The sequence below is a fragment of the Lonchura striata genome, chromosome 3, assembly GCF_046129695.1.
Source record: "Lonchura striata isolate bLonStr1 chromosome 3, bLonStr1.mat, whole genome shotgun sequence".
NCBI classification, from domain to species: domain Eukaryota; kingdom Metazoa; phylum Chordata; class Aves; order Passeriformes; family Estrildidae; genus Lonchura; species Lonchura striata.
Window position 1 is genome coordinate 70,078,437 of NC_134605.1, and position 21,448 is coordinate 70,099,884.

The 21,448-nt window shown below is 44.7% G+C and overlaps 1 protein-coding gene across 1 annotated transcript in view; it reads left to right on the forward strand.

Moving 5' to 3' along the window:
• Window positions 1–21,448, forward strand: part of SCML4 (Scm polycomb group protein like 4) — a 62,764-nt gene that overhangs the window by 7,694 nt on the left and 33,622 nt on the right. The window contains exon 2 of the mRNA XM_077781800.1: window positions 14,051–14,256. Within this exon, the coding sequence (XP_077637926.1) occupies window positions 14,056–14,256 (201 nt within the window). The 5' untranslated portion in view covers window positions 14,051–14,055. The remainder of the gene's footprint in view (window positions 1–14,050; window positions 14,257–21,448) is intronic.

A 21,448-nucleotide genomic window follows, 5' to 3' on the forward strand; every position in this document is an offset into this window, starting at 1 on the left:
TGGAACACGTGGAGCAAGAGGGTCTGTCCAGGGAAGGGCTGATGTTTAATGGTGGACTTGGCAGTGCTGGGTTAGCAGTTGGGCTCGATGACCTCTGAGGTCTTTTCCAACCTAAAAGTTTCCATGACTATATGCTGTAGTGTTTTTTACCTGGGTAGGCAGTAAGCTGCCATATGATGAGAGAAAATGAAGGGAGGCTGGGGTATGTAATGTAGAGGTAGGCATACAGGAATATCCCCCACTCTGAAATGGGGAGAGCAGGATTGATTGAGACTTCTGGTGGGTGATTTATTCTAATTAATTTGGAAGCTGGTGTGTTCTCTCAAACTCATTAATATCTAGCTCTGCAGATACAGAGGTCTCCTGCAGAGGGACATACGGGAGGGGATGATGAGCACAGAGAAGCCCATCCTCCTACCTGGGTGAAAGCTTCAGAGCAGGCAGGGAGCTGGGAGAAGAAAGAAGTGAGGCTCCAGCCCCTCTCAGGGACGCTCAGGGGGACTCGGAGCACGACTCAAAGAGTGCAGTTGACAGCAAACCCCGTGGAAGGCTGTGCCAAGGGAAATGGTCCCTGAGGCCAGACAGGGAGAGAGCTTTCCAGAGCAGGAAAGAATTGCCATGGATGCCCATCTGTGTGCTTTAAGACCTCACATGAGCTGGTTTTCCCTGACATAATGTGAGGTTATCGAAACATGTGATGTACAGGTGCAATGGCAGACAGGGCCATGTGTGCCACTCGGTTATTTCTCCCATCAGGGCCAGCATGCAGAAACATGTACAACCATGGGGGTACTCATGTCTGGCCCTTTACCAGCTAAATGAAGGTGCAGAGGAACTGGAAATGCTAATGATGGCCTCGCTGTGTACTCAGCCTGTGTCCCAGGCTGCAATCTTAATTACTGTTCCATGAGGAAGTGTTGCTAGTCAGAGGTACTGTAATTATTTATTGTTACTAGGTCCAGGAGACAGTGCACTACATCCTTGACTTTTCTATTTATTTGTTTGTTTTTTAACATGGAAATAAATGGTAGCAGAATAAATAAATAAAGACAGCCTCTGAAAAGGTCACATTTGCCTAAAGTCACAGTCTATATGCCAGTTTCTGATGCTAATTTTGGGGCAGTGAAAAGCTTGGCACTCTGGTCATGCTGCCTGTGATTACTAGAGGGGGCTGCTCAGGTTGGTTAATGCAGGTGCCTTTAAGCATCAGAAGAGAAATTATGGGCTGGGAAAGCCAGGAGGCTGTGCTCCATAAGGGAACATAACATTAGAGGAAAGTGGGAGGAAAATTAAACAAATAAAGTCTGAAATTCTTCCTGGTACTCAGGAGGCTTTAGTCATCATGTATGGACAGCACCATGCCACAGCCTCCTGATAAAGGAGAAAAGAAACTTGCAAGGAAAACAGGATGAACTCTGAGTAGAGAAAATGGCTTCTGACAAAAAATTTGGGGGATGATGACCTCGATTGTATTGGATCCTGTGTGAATTACATCACAAGAGAGTAAATCTGATTTTGGACTTTAAGGTGCAGAGGGAGGAGTTTGCAGTGGGACACTTTGCCTGTTCTGCTGTGGGCATCTGAAACACACATGATCCACATTTAGAGACCAGTTTGGATTTTCACGAGAGACACAAGAAGCTTTTCAATCTGTCTTTTCATTTCCTTTGCAATATCACAGAGATTTCATTAAGAGATACATACTAGTTGTCTCAAACACTGCCTCAAAGAGTTTATAATCTGTTCATAAGTGATGTGGTCACACACACTAACAATAAAAAGGATGACTTACCTCCATCCAGTGTGACCGTCCCTTGCAGAGGGGCAGGCAGAATAAACTATGACCTGCGGATATTTTATCTGTCTCATATTAATTTGTGCTTTCTCATTGGCAGAAGAAAGAGTTTAAAAGCTGAAATATTTTATCAAACAAATTTAAAATGACTTTGCAGTGAAGCAGTGTGCCTGGGGCATGGAGGGGCTTTATGAAGGCTTTTGATTAAGGGGATTCAGGTGATGGGGGAGAACAGTCCACTCTTCTGGCCAGGGCTTGTACAGACACCCTGAGCCCTTCTCACCAAGTGCCCACTGTGCTTGGCAGGTGATGGAGGGAGGTTTCCCTGCAGGAAGGCATGTGCCACCAATCATTCTCTGTGTTGCTCCTCTGGTGATCCATACAGTGGGACAGCCCCCAGACACTGAGCAGCTCCCAGAGCCCTGAGCTCCCTGCTGCCCCTGAGCTCAGAAACTCTGTGGTCTATCAGAATATGCTGCTGTGGGTGGCTGCTGGCACTCTCAGGCTGCTGTGTGCCTCAGCCTGTGCATGAAGGCATCTCTTCCTTGGCAGCCCCTGGTATATCCAGGAGTCATCTTTGCTACCAAAATTGTTCCAATTAGTAAGAAGAAATGTAGCCAGGAATGGAAGACATTGCCATTCTGGAAATCTCTTGCCAATTCTGTGATACAGACGTAGAAAATATGAAAACAGTGACACCCTGAGCACCAGTAAACAATTCAACATGTGGTGGGGAAAAAAAATCCCTGTGTGCAGGAACTGAGTATGCAATGCAAGTTCCTCTCTGGTCCCACAGAGCCCCGTTGCAGAGGTTTAAGCTGTACTGCAAGAGCACATATGCCTTCTGCTAGTGCTCTGTGTTTGTTCTCAGCCACTGTCAGAATTACACAGGAGCCAAACTCTGGTTCCATAAAATGTCTGAAAGCTCAGATCAGGGTTGGAAGTGTGTGTGCCTTCTACTGGCAGGCCCTTGCAAGCACAAACCAACTGAAAGTTCATTCAGAGGGACCTTTCATCTGGGGTGTGTGTGTGTTTTTTTTTTTTTTAATAGCAGCAAAAGCAGACATTTAATCAGTACAGTTTTTCAGATTCTATTGCTGAAGGTATGCAGACTCTGACACATGAGCCAGCTGGAGAGGTTTTGCTCTGAATATTGAGTTTCTAGGTGATGAAAACGGGGTTGTTGCCAAACACAATGTAAAAATCATTGAGAAAACAGAAAATGGTGCTTAGTTGAAGAAGGAAATGGATCAAAACAGTTCTGAAAAATCAAGGTTATATATTTATTTAGAAAATGAATTACAGATATAGTCAAACAGGAGTGAACTTTAGAGTGCTTGTCCTTTAACAATCAGCCCCAGTTAGCAAAGTTTTGCTCCCCAGTCACAGTGAGCTGCTCCTTTCAAACTTGCTGCATGATATTCTCATGGTTCAGTCTTAGGTCTGAAACAGTTTTCAGTTTCTCAGCACACTTTTATTCCAGATGTATCTAATCTTCACTTTGAGAGCCGCCGGCAGCCTTCCCAAAAGACAGATCCAGAGTCCAGGCAGACAGCAAGCCTGTGAGTGGCCAGAACTCACCTTCCTAAAAGGGGTGCACCAGCAAAACAATCACAGCTGATGGTCTGAAACTTCCCCACTACCCTCTGCCAGCCTGCCTAGTGATTGCTGAGGTACCAGAGCTTTTCTGCTGGAGAAGGAAGCAGTAGCACTGGGGTGACCACCCGGTTCTCAAACAGTCCAGGTTAACACATCAGGCTCTAGGTAGTAATGCACATGCTTTTCTTATTCCTGAACTTAATTATTGAATTATTATCCTTTTATTCATGCTGTCCAATTAAAATGTGATTTGAATATAAATGTATCTCTCATGTGTGGAAGTGGAGGCTTTCAGCATCTTCAGAATCTGTGGTCCCTGAAATCTCTAAAGACAGAAACATAAGAGCTACTCCAGTTTATGCCAGAAAATGATGAATCTTTTATAAGTATTATTTCTCAAAATGTAATAAAAAAGTGCATCATATCCCTAAGGAATAGAGTTAACTTTATGTGAGAAATTTCTACCCTCTGTCCAAAAAAAGATATTTCCCTACTGACTTTTGTAATATCAGTCCTTCAGATTTAGGGGGCTAATTTATTTCTTGGGGCAGATATCAGTGGTAGGCACATCTCTGGTATGCACAAGAAACCCTCCTGAATTTATGGGCTGGCTGTTACTGGTGGTGGAATGGGAGGCAGCACATGGATTGGTGCAGGAGCAGGGGGCAGGGCATGGCAGCCAAGCACCCCAGGGTTCCCCAGCATCCCATCATTCCCAAATGATGGGATATCATTTGTGTGCAACTGGAGAAGCAGTGGACTGCTTCTTCAGTGCTCAGACTGCCTGCAAAGCATATTTCAGTGGGAAAGAGGGATGAATTCCACATCTTTTTCCCAGAAGAAGCACATTAGCCCTGGTTATTTCATGTAGTACATATAATTTGGGAGGGAAGGAAAAATTGATATTTTATCCATATTGTGGGCTCAAAAAAGGCGGGAAATCTGTAGTCAGGATAGGGGCTGTCTCTGTATTAGAAATGTACTTACTTGGCAAGGTAGATCAGGATGGCAGGGTGTAAGCCATAATGAAACATTGAGAGTAGCACAAGAGGCAATAAATACCAACACAAAATATCCAGACCACCTCAAGCTGTTCATCATGACAATTTCCCCTTTACCATATAAAGTTTACTTATATTTCTTATTAACCTGAATCTGGGTAAGACAGGGAGTTTTTCAACCTGACTCCAGTTTCTGTTTGAGGGATTCTTTCTGTTAAATACAGATGATTTCAGGGATCAGACCAGTTTAAATTAAATTGCTGGTTCAGAATCACAGCCACAGTGCCATATAGTTAATTAATTAATTAATTAATGTCAGACTGTCAGACATACTGGGCATCTTTGCATCTCCAGTACTTGGGGTTTGAGTTGGGAAAACTGAAACTTGAGGATCTTGGTGCTGGAAATCACAGCTGGTAGGTCAGGGAGAGAGGAATGATGTACTCTGTGTTACAGTCCTCCCAGTCACTGGGAAGTTCTCTCAGCCCCAGACTGCTGATGGTCAAAGGCAGGGCGGCAGAGAAGCAGGCGGGAGCTGATTGCAGCCTGGAAAGGGAGCAGCCCTCCATTACACATCCCTACATCCAGAGGGATGCTGGGGAAGGATGCAGGGTCTCATGAGCCACCTAAGCAGGCATATAATGGCTGTGGAGGCAGTGGAGGAGAGCACCTTTCTCCTTTGGAGACTTTGCAGCCTGTCAGCACCAAGGGGAGGATGCTCAGATGAGGCAGGGGAGGTGAGGAAATGAAGTGGAGGAAGCCTGATAGGAAGGCCTGGCAAGCAGAGCTTGGAAGTCTGCTGGAGCATCTACTTGTATAATAAATACCAAACTTGTAATACTCAGCCCTTGGCCTTTGCTCTCCATCCTGCTTCTCCAAGATCCCAGAGGAAGTTTCGCATGGCTCCTGGACAGGTCCTCCAGCAGCCCATTTTACCACCCTCAGAATTTCAGGACATTTTATGAGGGTCATTTTAGCAAAACAAAATGACACCTCTGCATACACAGAAGCTGAGGCAGGAGGTCTCAGGACAGTGAGGGGAGGGATCCAATTGTTTTTCTGGGACCTTGTTTCTCAGATGGTAAACCACAGTCCAAGGCAAAGATCTGCAAGTAGAACCCTACCCACACCTGCAACTTGCCAAGACTGGACAGCAAGTCCATTGTATGTCTTGCTTCTCTGCAATATCAGAAGTGGGGCTGCTAGCTCCACATAAGATAGAGAGGGAAGGAAGGAATTGCCTTTGCTTTGTCCCTTCTTTATGCACATTTTCCTTCACCGCCTCTGCAGAGTGACCCATGCCGCTCACATGGCCTCGCTCATCCATTTTTCACATCTTTCCTTTGATGCTCTGCCTGTATTCACTCACTCCCCATAAAGTTTCATTCTTCCAACTCCCTGCTACAGGCTACACATCTGCAACAAAAACGTCAGGCCAAATGAAGAAAGGTAAGATCAGGAGGCGAGGCTGGCCTCGGCTGCTCCTGGGGGTCCCATTCTTGCCAGGGTTTTCAAGTTCTTCTGGCTCATTAAGCAAACCTGAGTGAGAAGGGCCATGCAGCCACCGCTCTACCTGCTGTCACCAGGGTGCTATCCTTCAAAAGAACACCTCCTCAAGGACAGCACTGTCACTGCTGATGAATTTAACTTAAAAAAAAATCAAGGCTCTAAGAAGACACTGGGAACTATTTTCCCTTTCTTTTGCTCTTAGTAACAAAAAAAGGTGCAGACAACATCAACAATTTTCATCTGGATTTTGAAGAATCCTGTGTTTTTTTCTACCAGTTCCCTGTATTTTCAATAAGGCACCCAGATGGTGAGAGGGAGAAGAGGGCAGGATACAGCACAGACACTGCTTGCATGCTGCCCAGTCCTTTCCCACCCCAGTGCAGTGACTAAAAATACCAGGACCTACTCTCAGTACTTGAAGAGCAAGCGTGCTGCAGGACCCCTTCTGCCACTCCTGAGCCTGGAGCAGCCAGCAAAGCACCTGTGACAGACACATTGGTGGGTTTCTGCTGCACTGAGACACATTTGCAAAGGTAAAAGGGTGCTTCCTTCCATTGTTTGATTTGTATCCTCTGGCAAATTATTTAATGATGCGCTATAGAATTGCTATTGCAGGGTAACCTTCAGCACAGGCTGGAGGCATGCAGGTAGAAAGGCCTGAAACCACCTTCAAAAATAAAGGTGCTATTTTCCAAGATGTGAAAGCCAACCAGCAGAGTGCCACCCATGCCCAGACTGGCTGCTGCACCTCCTTCAGCTCCCATGGGGAAGGCACAAAGTCATCTATAGGAACAGCCTCAGGAGACAAGGATGCCTGGTTTTCTATAGACTGGTGAGACTGGTGACCTGTAACTGCCCAATTCTGATTCTGCTTCCGAGATGGTGTCAGGTCTCACAAGATTTTTTCCCAGCATCAAAACTTTTGTATTGTGTATTCTGCTCTCATTGTCTCAAAAGAGCACAACTGGGTTCTCATATCTCTGTCTTTTACACATTTCCACTACACCTGCAAGCCTTTGCATGCACCTCTTGCTGTTGTGCTCCATCAGGTCTGTTTGAAACAAAGCAACAAAAATCATATGAGGAGTGAAGGAGAGCATGAGTTTGTGAATACATGAACTCTTACTCTGTAGGAAAGTAGAATAAATAAATGAAACAACTTTTTGCCATGCATATCTCAGGTACAAAGTGATGTCACTGAAGGAAAACTGTCATCTCCCACAGTGTCCCTGGCTGACATGATGGCTCCAGGGCAAGGCACACAGTCTATGCAGTGACAGATGCCACTGAATGTTGTTTTGGATGCTGCAACGACTTCCAGTTCTATCAAGGAGGGTTAAATTTCTTCTGTGCTGCAAGGAGATGATGATATGTGGCTACCACTTCCAACAAGAGACTACAGCTCATTAGAAATCCATGTTTTTGCAGTCCTGAACACATTCACCCCTCTTGTATCTGTGTGCACTCTTCATTATAGCACTGCTCCATGTACGGAAAACTCACATGTATCTCTTTGAATAGATCAATCTTCTTGGGAGTGCCTTCAAGAAGAAAATGTGTTTGCATTTCCTTCAGCTTTTCTAAACTGCTTCTGAAAATGTCTAAACCATAAAATAGGTGGCAAAAAAATAAACCACTCAAGGAACTATGGGGGGAAACATATTAATTTATTCAAACAAGAGGTACTGAAATATTTTTCTCACTTTTCCTTGAGAAACAACATGTGACTCAAGGAACTATGGGGGGAAACATATTAATTTATTCAAACGAGAGGTACTGAAATATTTTTCTCACTTTTCCTTGAGAAACAACATGTGGCAGTGATTGGGTATGGGTGATGGGAGTGTGAGGAGCCTGGATCCTGCAATCAGCTGTCCTTGTCCCAGGAAAGTTGCTTTGCATGTCTAGTTGTCTTCTGGCCCCTGGAGGAGACTCTGTGGGACATGGGGGAGAAGTGAGACACTGAAAGTATGGTCAGTTCCTAACTTGGGACCTGACAAGGAGCCTGAAACAAACCCAGGAATGTCATCTTTCTTACCCAAGAAGCTTGAGTTTTCAATTTCACAAAGGCAATTCTTTCTTCTACAATGCTAATCAGGAACACAGGACAGCACACAACTGGCCACTGCACATAGGCACGAGCAACCAAGTGCAGGATTCACAAGGGCATTGGAGATATCTAGACATGAGTTTGTTTTTCCAGACTCATTTTATAATCAGAAGAAGGAAGTACACATAGGACATGATAAACTTCACCCTAGTGTCAGGTATAAAATACATAAGTCAAACCTAATTTTCAGAAACAATACACATTTTGGTTTAAGACACCTAAATGTGGATGTCTACAAAGAAGGGACAAACTGGACCTCATCAGTGGACCCTAGAGCCACTGAAGTCACCACAAATTACATTTATATCTGGACACCTTCAACCATTTATATCTGGGCACATCCCCATGCCTTCAACTGTACTGGCCACATCTGTCCTGACACCATGGGATGTCAGGCATCCAGCACCCATGGAGACACCTGTGTCCAAGTGTTTGAATGTAGGCATTTAGGTGCCTTAATCTGTTACTAGGTCTGGTTGTCTAAAATAGTCATCTAGTGCTACCTTAGATGACTCGAAGCGTGGGAGATATTTTGTCAGATGTGACACAGGGTATCACGTTAAAATGACCAGGGGCTGTTGCCTTGTTCTTTTGAGAATTTTAAAGGTCTTTTAAAAGTTTTCTATGCTTTTTGACATTTACATATTTCTACTGAATCTTCTCACACTGTTCATGTAAATAATGATTGTTTTACATGCTTCTTTGTGGGTGGAGAGAATTGATAGACTGTTGGTTTGACCAGTGTGGTTGGAGAGGTAGCAATTTCACCCTCCAATCCACTGTCACTTTTGCTATTTTATATATAATAGAGTCAGAAAATAAAATTCTCTCTTTGGGTTCTTTTCTTTCCCCTTTTACATCTAGCATCTGTGTGTGAGTTATTTCGTGTCGTAGTGTGACAAGGGGCAACTATAATGAGGTGACAATAAACTGGGGTTTGAAATTAGGATTGTAATTGGGATGAATCCCAATTTTGGTTCCCACAGCTAGCACAGGTATTTGTGTTTGGGTTTTTTCTTGAATGAGTGATTTGGGAAAATAGGCCTGTTTACTTATATGCTGTTGGCTAGACAGTCTCAAGAGTTCTATATAGAAATACTCTTCCTGGGGTCAAAATGAGCAAGAGTTCCTCAGAGAAGTAGCTTCTCATTTCAATCCCCAAAGCAATAGGCAAGAAAAGAGAAGTGGTTTGCAAATCACTGTAAAAGAACTTTGTGCCACAGATAAAAATTATCCTGACCTTTCTCTGAGCAATGGTGAAATGGGTGTTCACCATGAGAGGTCATTAGACAATCACATACAGACATGCAGAGAATATTGGCTCAATGGTTTTATTAGCAAAAATTCCTACTGTCTGCTTCACTAAACTCTTACCTTTCATGTACTCTGTGATGCTGCTTTGGCATTCACGATGAAGAGATGTGTAATGTCTCATGTCCCTGAATACTCCACAGGAGGAGCAGGCAGGTTTAAAGCTTGGCTTCCAGATCTGACAATGCTTTTCTTTTTGCTCACCTACTCCTCAGACCATCATCTCTGAGTGGTCACAGTCAAAGGGCTGCCCTGCTGTGCACAGAGAAAGAGGGGAAAATAGTCATGTTACTGACTGAAAGGTATCCCCTCCCTCTTGTTTAACAATGTCATATTCCCCCACAAATGTGCTTTCCTGAACATCTGAAGAAAAGACAGACAAGATCACAAGAAGTTTATCTCTTTTCCACGTTCCACATACCACTGTTGGGTATGTAGATCAGTGAGACACTAAGCTCTGCAGGAGTCAAGAGTTGGAGGCAGCCCTGCAAATGCTGACAGGTCAGAGTCTTTCTGCATCTGGGAGCAATGAGTGTAGGGGAGAGAAGGGCAATCTCCTTCAGTTCCTGAGGAATGGGCACGTTTTCTACTTGACTGTACCCCTGCATGTTCCTTTGGCTTACAGCAGGAATTGCTTGTTCCTTCCCTGTGTGTCATCCTGAGCCTGTCCAGGCATGGGTTTGCATAAGACCTGGTATAAACCAAGTTTAAATGATCATCCTGTGGAATTACCGATGTAAAATTTAATGTGGTATTTTTACCTTCAGTCCTTGCAGTTACTGGAGTGCAGGTTAAAAGCTGCATTTATTGCAGACATTTATTTTTATGAAGAATGGATCGTTGCAGTCCATCAAAAACACTCAGCTTGGGAGGAAATGCAGCGTAGCTCCCTCTGCTCTCAGCTGTGGCTTCCAGCATGGAAATCTGCGTTGCTAACTGTGCAGCACACACACCAACAAGCAGTGCAAGGCATGGATGGTGCAAAGCACGGGCTCTTACAAACATCCTACAGCTCACCAGCATTGGCCTAGGGAATTTTTTCTCCCCACCCCTGCATCCCACGGGGCAGACTGCTGTGCATAGGGTGCTCCTCAGGATCCTCTGAAGTCATAGCTGCTGGAGGGAATGAGACTTCACCCTTCCTGCAGTGCTTGCCCGGATGTCAAGGTGGGGAGAAGTGTTTCCCTGCTGCCTCCTCTTTGGGACCTGATGGGGCAGTGTGGAAGGCAGAGTTAGAAATTGTATTTCCAAATGACAGTGTTTGAGAGACAAGCCAGGAGAGGTTACCCTGTGCCTGGCCCTGCATTAAGTGATGAGCAGCCATAAATGCAGTTTCCTGCTGTTATTTTTGAACTAAGAATACAAAAGTGATAGACCCAGGTCAGACTGAAGCTGCACCATCATTGGGCATCCAAAAGCTAGCGTATTTGGAAAAGTACAAGGACAGGGCAAACAAACACTGGTTTCCCTCCTATAGGATTCCCCTGAGCTATTTGTACTACAGTGCTTTCCTGAACTGAGGCTGTGCCTTTGTTAGCAGCCTGTAATTTGCTCCTTTGAATTTGACCTTAAATTTCATCAAACTCTCATAACTTGCCTTGAACTCACCAATCTTTCCAGCACTGAGCTATGGGTCAAACCCAGGCTGTGGCAGCAGTCAGAGCTGCCCTAGGAAAGTCATTCCAAGGTGACTTTGCTGGGGGGGGGCAGTCAGACAAGCCCCTGTGTCCCTCTGACTTCTTTGGCTGGCTGCAATGTGCCTGCATGCTTTTCCAGCCTGCCCAAGAGCTTCCTCCTGGCTGTCAGGGAAGCTCTTGCTGTGACCCCTCACTGTTGGGCAGAAGCAGTTTTTGTGTGTCTGCTGCCCTTCCCAGCTGCTGGGGAGCACCTTTGCCTCACAGGATCTGCAGCAGCATGACAATAAATGCCACCAAAAGCACTCACATTTCCCCTGCACACAAGGAAGGAGAATCAAGTCACGGCTGGGCTTGTAATAAAATGTAATTGCAACAGCTTGTATACTGAAGTTGACAATGTCTTTGCTGTATCAAATCAGCTGAGATCCTTTTGTGCACAGTTCATCTGGGTCTCGTGTGGCAGCACATGTGGTGAGGAGCTCTAAGAGGTTTTGCCAAAGCACAGCGTCACAAGTATTGGGAATGCAGAAACAGCACAAAAGCCTGTGATAGTTAAAATTTAGCGTGTTTCCCTGAGCACCATGTATTTAATATTTCACCAGTTGCAAAAGAAAGTAACATTTCAGACAAAGGGGTGCTCTGGGTCAGTACCTCTTGTTTTGGGGGTTGATAAATCAGAGTTTCTGAGGTGCCATCAGCTACTTTTACCATCAGAGGAGAATATGATACAGACAGTGCAGTGTGGTGTTCTGTGCAGGTGCACAGCCTCTCTCACAGCCCCATGCCACCAGTGGTCCCTTCTGCAGGAACCACTCCCTTCCTCAAGCAGGGAGCAAACCTGGGCTGGATTTGTCTTCCTCAGCCTCCACCGAGCTCTGCTGCAAAGGTTTATCCTGCCAGGTTTTGTTTAAAGCAGAACAAAATGCAGAGCCTGCAGCACTGGGCTTTCAGTATGTTTTGGTGCCAAATCCAGTGTAATTGTTGCATTTCCTTTCCCTGCTGAACTCCCTGCCTACAGACAGCCTGTAATGTAAGATCCTGGGAATGTTTTGTTTTGGGAGGTGGAAGAGGCACCGAGGGTGTCTGTCAGAAAGCACTACAGGGAGGAAAATGAACACTGATGAAGACAGAAGGGAAGCAGTGATGTTCAGGATAAACCAGGCCTTTCCATTTAACTCCTGCTGTGGCAAGCCTGATGATTTTAACCCTGAAAGGACACTCTCTGCAGTCACATGAGACTTTTCTTTGGTAAAAATCAAAGCCCCATAGCAGGCTTTCATGGGGTTCCCAAGCTGGCTGAGCATGCCTGGAGAGTGAGTGGGACAATACGGCAAATTGGGCTCCGCAGGTTTGCTCTGCTCCGATGTTTGACACTCAGTATTTGCTTGAGAGTTTTAGGCAAGTGGGGTTGAAGACTGGAAATGTTCTAATCAATCTAGAAGTCCCACCCCATATAATGGATCTGTCTGAACAGAGCAGATACCCCTAGCATTATTGAAAACACACAGGTTTTAAGATACTGCAAATAAATGCATTTACTGAAGGGTAGGGTTAGGAGCCCTCTATTTTTTTTTTTTATCACACAGGAGATTGTGTAAACTACAGACTGGATAATACCATAAAGGTGGTTTCTTTTTGGTTAGTCACGCTTACAGAGTTTGAACTAGGCATAATATACTTACCTTTGAAACAAAGAAGCCTCCTGCTGAAGATACTTGTCACCAGAGACCCCTAGCAAGTGGTACCCTTCCCACTATGTGAGTGAGCAATCCTGATTTCATTTCCAGCAACATCAGCTCTAATCACACTGGGTTCTGAAACTGTGAAATTTGAAGTGCTCTGAGAAATTTGTAGGCTTTATAATTTATAGATTTTGTAAGAAATTGTAGTTGTTTGTAGTAATAAACAAACCTTTATTTGCTTTATGTAGAGAATGCTCTTGAACTACATCTTTAGGTTTTCTCTGAAGCTAAGAGAGCTCTGAGCCTGCTCTGTGAAAAAATGCCCAGAAAACAGGGAGTCTTCCATTATCACTGGCCTGAGGGAGCACAATTTTGACAACATTAGCCATTGCAAGGTTTATCATAAAAGTATGAGAATTGCTTGGACCTTGTCTCTAGCAATGCACACAGGCAGGACTGGGAATACTATTCTGCCCATATGCAGGAAATCAAATGTCTGGACAAAACAACATTTGGAAACATATTGCTACAGCTTTTTTTTTTTTTTAATTAACCTTTGTTCGTGGGCAACCCTTACTAGAAGCTGTGAAGGATGCCATATATTTCCTCGGTATTGTGTGTATAGCTGTATATTTGTTTTCTTTATTAAAATCTGGGCAGAGGAAAATGGACCCGATTCCACTCCATTACCCCTGCTCAACTTCAGCAGCTGCATGGGGTTGTGGTGAAGTAACTGTGCTAACGGAATACATCCAAAAGCCCACTACTAACATGCATGGTAACAGATGTTATAAAATTGCAGAGAGGAAACATTTGGCAATTACTCTCTAACACGGCTACTTTGTGCTGGCAGCCTCATGCCCAGCCCAGCCTCCCCACCCAGGAGTGCTGTGGATGAAGAGAAGTCCACCTTGGTATTGGTAGTACTTCTGAGGTGAGGCAAGATTTGCAGAACCATGGAATTTGTGAAAAAAATCAGGTTGGCAGGGACTTTAGAAGGTCATCTACTCCAAAGCCCCTCTGACTGATGGCTGCAAGATCAAGCCTTCATCACACTTTACTGCAGGATGCAAGGTTGAGGTGGTATCCCCAAGGTTGTGGGATTCACCTGTTGGACATCTGCAATAGAAGCCTCACCACCTAAGTAACTCCCTCTATGGTACTCATGGCGAGGAGAGAGGAAGAGGAAATATAAGTGTTTTGTGGTCAGGTGAAGATAAGGCTTTGGTCAGGTGAATCCCACCCAGGGTCATACATCTGTGGTGTGTTTCTTCTGCTTTGTGAGCAGCGGTAGGAGGGAAAATGACAGCATAGAGAGAACCGCCTTGGAATTAAAAAAAACCTAAAATGAAAATTAAATAAAGAGTTGGTTTGCTTTTCTTTATTTATTTATTTTGTCTCCCTAGGGCAGATGAGCCACCCACCGTGCCTGGACCCAAGCCTGGCTGCTGGGGAGATGCAGTCCCCCAGGATGGCAGGGAAGAAGCGAGGGCGGCCCCCGCTCCAGCCAGCGCCCATCAAAATGGCTGTTCACAACCTCTGCCCAGCACCAGCCACTGCTCTGCCAGTCATGAAGATCCCAAAGAAGAGAGGGAGAAAACCTGGGCACAAGGTAGATGCATGACTTTCACATTCCTTGTCCACCTCCTGTTGGTCTTCATACATTTTCTTCTAGAATTTCAGCTGAAACACCGGAACAGAGGAAAAGTTGTGCAAGTCTGGGGCAGAGCAATGCAAAGAATAAAAAAACAAAAGATAAGATGATTTCTCTTCCACCTTAGGTAATGAAAAAAAATTACAGAATCATAGTATTCTAAGTTGAAGGGACCCATCAGGATCATCAAGTCCAGCTCCTGGTCCTACACAAGACATCACAAGAACCCCACTATGTATATTTTACCCAAGGCTAAAGTTATTTTAATTTGGTCTATTTGAAAATGTTTTCCACAGTGTTGTGTGGGAAGGCTGCACACCTTCAGGGAAGGGTTTCTCATTTGTCACTTTCCTCTCTCTCACTAACAGTGATTAGAAATTAAACAAACTGAACAGAGAAGGAAAGGAATACAAGAGAGTGGAAATAAGGGGGGGGGGGGGGGGGAGGGGGAAGCTACTTTGCAAAGGAAAAAAAGAAAAGAGGGGCATTTGAAGAAAAGAATTGTATTTCACTTTATTAGTCTGCTCACTGCCCAGCTCTCTGTGCAACCCTGGGGCAAAGGCAGAACTAAAGAAAGGCAGGAACCCTTAGTGCCTCAAGCCCTTCTGATGCTGCTGCTGGGCTGAGTCTCTCCCACCACACCACTTGCTGTGGGCTTGGCACCAGTGGGAGCAGTGCCATGGTGGTACCCTATGCCAGGCAAAAATGGGACTGTGATGCTGTGGGAAGGAGAGTTTGTTCTGGGGAGTGAAACTGGGCTACAGCTTAGTAAGGGGTCTTGTGTTCAGCAGATTGCTCTGTTAATCTCTTCATCTCTGTCCCCAGCCAGCTTGGGGCACAGTACACGTTTGCCATGCCTGTTCCTTGTTTTGAATGGGCACTGGTACAGACATTCAGACTGTCACACAAAGAGGGCAAATTGCTGACTGTTGGAAAATCAGAGCTGCTCGAGTTTGTGGTTTCAAGACAGAAAAATGAATAAAATAATCAGGGTATGCACAAGGCTGACCCAGCCTTCCCTGGAGAAGGTCTTGTCTGGGGTGTTGCCTGGCTTTTCCATGGGTCTCTCCTGGTTCATAGGGGGCAACAACATCTCATGCATGGTGTTGCTGGCTGAGCTCTGGACACAGGCACCAATTGTTTGATTGCTATGATCCTTGCATTTGAGCTGAATCTAGAGCAGGCTACCCTCATCTTTACCTTTCCCTCATTTTCACCTCCTGCCAGACCTTCTTCCTCCCATCCCCTAACTTCTGTCTAACAGTAGTCCAAAACAGAACTCCAAGCTAAGACTGGGGCAAATATTCAAGTGTTTTGTAAAGTGTGGGATATAGAAATACTTTTTATTTTTTCACTTCCATATCAGGATAGAGCTCCAGGATGAAAACATCTGAATTGCTTTACTTGAGTTATTTCTTATTTCAAGTTTATTATTTACTATATTTATCTATTTCAATTTAGTTATTATCAGCAAAGCTGGATGACTTGTAGACTCTTCAGATCAAAACCATCCAGTCTGGACAATAATACTTTGGAGATGTGCTGAAATTGGTTCTTTGAGGTTTGAGATTAAATTATTTTCCAAATACCACAATGACTATATATGCAGGGTTTTTCAGACCCTGTCCCTTCTGTCCCTGCTTGTCTTGGTGATCCCCACTTCTTGCTCATGCATTTACATTTGATTTGTAATTTGACCAAAAGAACAATGCTGGGGAATATGTTCCATTCGCCTCCAAATTCCCCTTCTACCTGGAAAAATCTTTCACTAATCACCACACATACATAAATGGGAGAAGTGGTAGACCTAACTTCCTGGAAATGCTGCAGTAACACTGTGCTTTGGCCCTATGTGGCCGAGCATTTGATTGCTGTGTCCCCCACTTCTTCTGAAGGGACACGTTATCCCTGGCTGGGTACCACACACTCCTCCTCTCTGTCCCCAGGCACGTAGCGAGGTGGCAATAGCATCCTTCCATCGGCAGTGAATCTGGGATGAGGTTCTTTCTTGGCAAGTGTGGCACATTAAAAGGCATCCTTTTGTAAGCAATGGCTTAGGTGGATGGAGCAGACACTGATGAGCTGCAGCACCCATGGCATCTGGCCTGGTTGATTTGCGCTGTAGAACTTGAACATCGAAGCAACATTTTCCCTGAGGTGCCTTTGTACGCTGTGTGCTCAGCTGAAGTGAGCCACTCTCCATCCAAAGCACTTCCCCAGCGTGAGTCAAAAATTACAGTTTTTGATGGGGAACTCTAGCTTGATTTAATTAGCTTGGTAATTGTATGACTTTCAGATACCACAAGACTTAAATGCATTTAAAAAAATTACTCCCTGCCCAAATGGCAGACAACCAAATTCTTTATAGCAGCCAGAGAACTGAATTGTTACAGAACAGATGGAAAAATACTTCTGAATTTTTAAAAAACTAGGAATTTACAGCCTAGGTTTAAATTTATTTTGACCAAGATCTGAATTACAGACATTTTCAATCACATGCTCTTTATAGGCAGGTGACCCTTTGCCTGTTTTCATTGATATTAAAGCAAATATCTGTGTCTTCCTGAAATGACATTTCATCACACTTCATCACCAAGAAAAGTCTTTTCCTTGCTATCCTGTTTATTTTCTCACAGCTTTGGCTATAAAATTTCATCAGCTGTTTTTCCAAAAACTGTTTTGTACCTTATGTGGAGCTATTTGCCATAAAATGTTACATTTCCCCAAAATGCAATATCCTTTCTGATTGTCTAAATCTCTGGGAAAAAGCCTATTCTGGCAGCCTGGGGGGGGGGGGGTTGAGTTGATAGCTGGGTTTTATTTCTCTGGCTGTGAGTGAGAGCAGCCCTGAAGAGCTGCCTGGAAAGCCTGTACAAGGGAAGGGTTTGTTAGCACCCTGCAGGGATTTGCCCTGTTAGAGGACATCGGAGGGACACGTGCATGGGGCAGGGTTGCTGTTGAGGTAGGACAGAAATAAAGAGATTGGACTTAGAAGGTTGTGAGAGTAAAACTCCAATTTATTCAAAATTTATTGCCCTTTTATATAGAGCTTTTTGAGGACTAACTTTATTGGTTTTGAAGTGAAAACAACCTACACCATTGGTGCGAAGTGCTTGATGCACAGTGATAGAACTTAACTATAAACAATGTGAAAAAGAAGAGAGATAAAGAATTATTTACATTCTTCTCCAGCTCTTTTCCAGGCTTTTGCCTGGCTAGAAATTCTCAGTTTCTTTCTTTGACTGAATCTGAGACCCACAGGGCAGCACTGCAGAACAGACCATCATGTCCCTCCCAGAGGGCAACAAAGCCATGGCACCCTTTGAGCAGCTTAGGGCAATTTGTCCCTCTGTGCAACCAGTGCAGCTCCCACCTGGGGAGGTGGCCCCAGCCCAGATCAGGTGGGGTGAGCAGCGAGAGTCACACGTGTGGAGTGACAGTTTCCATTATGGGCCATAGGTTACCCTGCTGCCCTAGAAGTCAATATTAATGATGATAAACAAGCAATTAGGCTTTGGACACATTGGGAATGAGATTGCACAGACAACCTTAATGTGTCCTGTTTATTCACCTGTCCTATGATACAGCCTTGGATTTCAAGGTTGTATATGCTCCTGTCAAGGTTACCTGCCTCATTCACTGTGAAACGCTGGTGGGATGTAGGAGGCTGTGTGCAGGCTGGCTTGCCTCATTTGCTGTGCAGAAGAAAATTATTGCACAACACAAGAAGAAAAGGTGGGAAAGACCTTGGACTGCGTTTGCCTTTGCCGGCTGACCTCCCCTCTCTCCCTCAGTGACTGGGCTTGTGTTATCCTGAGTCTCTTCACTCACAGCCAAATGCACAGAGCCACAGACCCCAAGACATGTGCTCAGAAGCTCTGTGCTTCCCTGGTGTATGTTTAATGGCAACCTTCTGTCCAGCCATCAAAATTCCACATGGCAGGACCAGGCTGGCTCAGACACTCACCTTAGTGCACACTTGCAGGGGCTGGAGATGGTTCTCTCTCTGGCAGCAAAAGCTCTCATTGCCAGGAGGTGCCCCTGCCCTCCTGTCTGGAAGAACCAAAGGTCCATGAGGATGGGGTGAATCCCAGCCTTTTCAAGCAATTGTTTTTTCAGGACAAGGGACACTGGTACAAGGGAAGGGAGTGATAAAAATGAGAACCTGCATCTAAGTGGTTTAAGAAAACTGCAGGGAAAGATTGTATTGTGGTTCATCGTGTTACTTTCCTGTGTATTTTATTATACAGGCTTGCAAATATCTTCAGAAAGAAAAAAAGTTGCCTGGCAAATGTTCTTCAGCCTCTTTCATTTTTCTGGTGGGGGATGACATAAACACCAGTTAGATGAATACTGGCTTCTCTGAGGAGGTGTGCAGACTGTAATAAAAACTCCAGGAGTTAGCAGAGTCCTCCCCATCCCCAGCCACAAACTTGTAGCCAGCATCAATGGTACAAAAGCCCGTTCTCTCTCCATCTAATGCATGGTGACTTTGATAAAGTAGACACACTTATTTCTTACCCAAAATCCCTGATCAGCTTTCTCTGATCTCAATTCCATTGTAGAAAGTCCATAAGAGTGGGAGGTTGGTTGTAGATCTTGTTTTAGAGCAACCACTTTTACATCTCATGCTGCGCATATTAAAATTCACGACATTTGATATTCAAAAACTGATTCCAATGCCTTACCACAAGGATTTCCCAATGTGTTCTGACACATTTCCTCTGTCTCTTTTTCTCTTTCTCTTTTCTCTCTTCTTCACTGCTTTTTTTGATTCCCACACATATGTGCTTTCTACTGGCAAGCTCTCAGTCAGTCAGCTGGTTAGTTGAGTTGGCTTTTCGATAGAGAAGACTCAGTCCAAGAAAAGACATCTTTAAATTGAATACTTTAAGATTTACCCTTCATTATATTCAGGGACTACTCAAGGTTTCAGTGGCCAGGAGGTAGCTAAGCTGTTGTTTGTTTAGTGTACTGTCCCTTGTACTAATCAGGCACTGTTTCATTTTGATCTAACAAAGGCCAGTTCTCTACTACCCCTAATAAAATTACATTTATCTGTACCCAGAGACTGTAAAGCACATTTTATTGCAATTAATTTTGCAGTAAATTGTTCACTAAAAACAGGGGGGGTTCCACAAACAAAGAAAGAGGCTTCCTCACTACAGAGTTTATACAAGCCTTGCCCTCTGTTTATTCACTCTTGAGAATAAGTCTGCCTGGGCCTCCAAGATCCAGGAGAGGAAAATGTCTGATGATGCTGGTGAGGCACTGCACAGTGTTGGTGGGGCAGCACACACTCATGAGGCTCAGGGGCTGAAGATGGGACTTTTGCGGCTCTGTTTGGGACCCCAGGAATGTGAGCCAGTAAGGATATTAAGGAGACAACATGCAAATGAAGCAGAATGTGTCAGGTGTACTGTCTCAAAAACAATATCTATATAGAGAAATATCTAAATAGAGAAATGTAAGAGTGCGAGCACATAAGCATTGCTAGAACCTGTAGAGAAGGACAACAAAGCCAGTGAAGAGTCTGCAGGACTCTTATGAGGAGCAGTTGAGGGAGCTGCTCTTGTTTAGCCTGGAGGTTTGGGGGAAACCTCTTCAATCTCTACAGCCACCTGACAGGAAGGTGTAACCCAGTGGGGTTAGTCTCTTCTCCCTGACAACCAGCAACAGGGAAAAAGGGAAGTGGACTCAAGTTGTGCTAGGGGAGGTGTAGATGCTATATTTGGAAAGGGACCTAGGGGTCCTAGTCAGTGGCAAGTGGAATGTGAGCCAGCAGTGTCCTGGCAGCCAGGAGGGCCAGTGGTGTCCTCGGGGGCACCAGGCACAGCATTGCCAGCTGGGAAAGGGGGATTGTCCTGCTCTGCTCTGCACTGGGGTGGACTCTTCTCAAGTGCTGGGGGCAGTTTTGGGGTCCACAATATAGAAAGACATTAAACTATTTGAGAGCACCTAAAGGAGGACAATGAAGATGATGAAGGGCCTTGAGGTGAAGCTGTATGAGGAGCAGCTGAGGTCACTTGGTCTGTTCAGCCTGGAGGAGACTAAGAGGAGACCTCATTGAAGTCTGCAACTTCCTCATGAGAGGAAAAGGAGGGGAGAATACTGATCTCTTCTCTGTGGTGAGCAGCAACAGGACCTGAGGGAATAGCCTGAAGTTGTGTCAGAGAAGAGTTAGGTTTGATATTAGGAAAAGGTTCTTCACCCAGAGGGTGATTGGGCACTGGAACAGGCTCCCCAGGGAAGCTGCCACAGCACCAAGCCTGACAGAGTTCAAAAGGATTTGGACAATGCTCTCAGGCACAGGGTGTGACTCTTGGGGATGGTCCTGTGCAGGGCCTTGGTGTGACTCTTGGGGATGGTCCTGTTCAGGGCCTTGATGATCCTTGTGGGTCCTTCCAATTCAGCATAGTCAGTGATTCTGTGAAAACAAACTGACAACACTTTGTTGCTGGTCATTCTTGATCCCAGTCTGAAGGCAGTACAACTCTACAAAAACATGACAACGAAGGCAAGTGAGAAATGGCATTAATCAGGGGCCAGCTCAGGGTCCCTCATGCTCTACAACTGCCGTACAGCAGGAGGCCAAATACACAGCTTGTCTCAGAAGCACTTAGTAATTTTTTTTTCCCTCTTTCAGACTGAAAACAAAAGGGATAGGTAAAAACTCACTGCCTCAGGGGAGGTAAAAAGTCACTTAGATGTCCCTAAGTCTTACATACTTCCCTTCCCTTTCCCCAGCTTTCTATTTTTACCAGTATGCTGAAATAGTGACAATTATTTTAGACATTTGTAGTTCATAGTCATGGACAACAAAAATCTTAATCCAAAACAACTACTCTCCGTCAGGGATTGCTCAAGGTTTGGTTTGTAGGCAGTTGGTCTGACTTCATTTCTACCTAAAATATACTTTGTACATTGTCCACTGAAAAACAACAAAAGGAAATAAATACCTGTCAGAAGAGCATTTTGGTGCAGGATATGTAAATATATAAACCAGCAAGCTGTGTGCTTGGCTTTCTGCTTTCCCCCTACTTCTCTTCTTAGCAAAAGGAAAGCAAGAATGGTACCTTCAGGTCACATCCATCACATTGGTTCTTTTTAAATATGAGGACCTGATCATCATTTGACTGGTGAAGTGTTG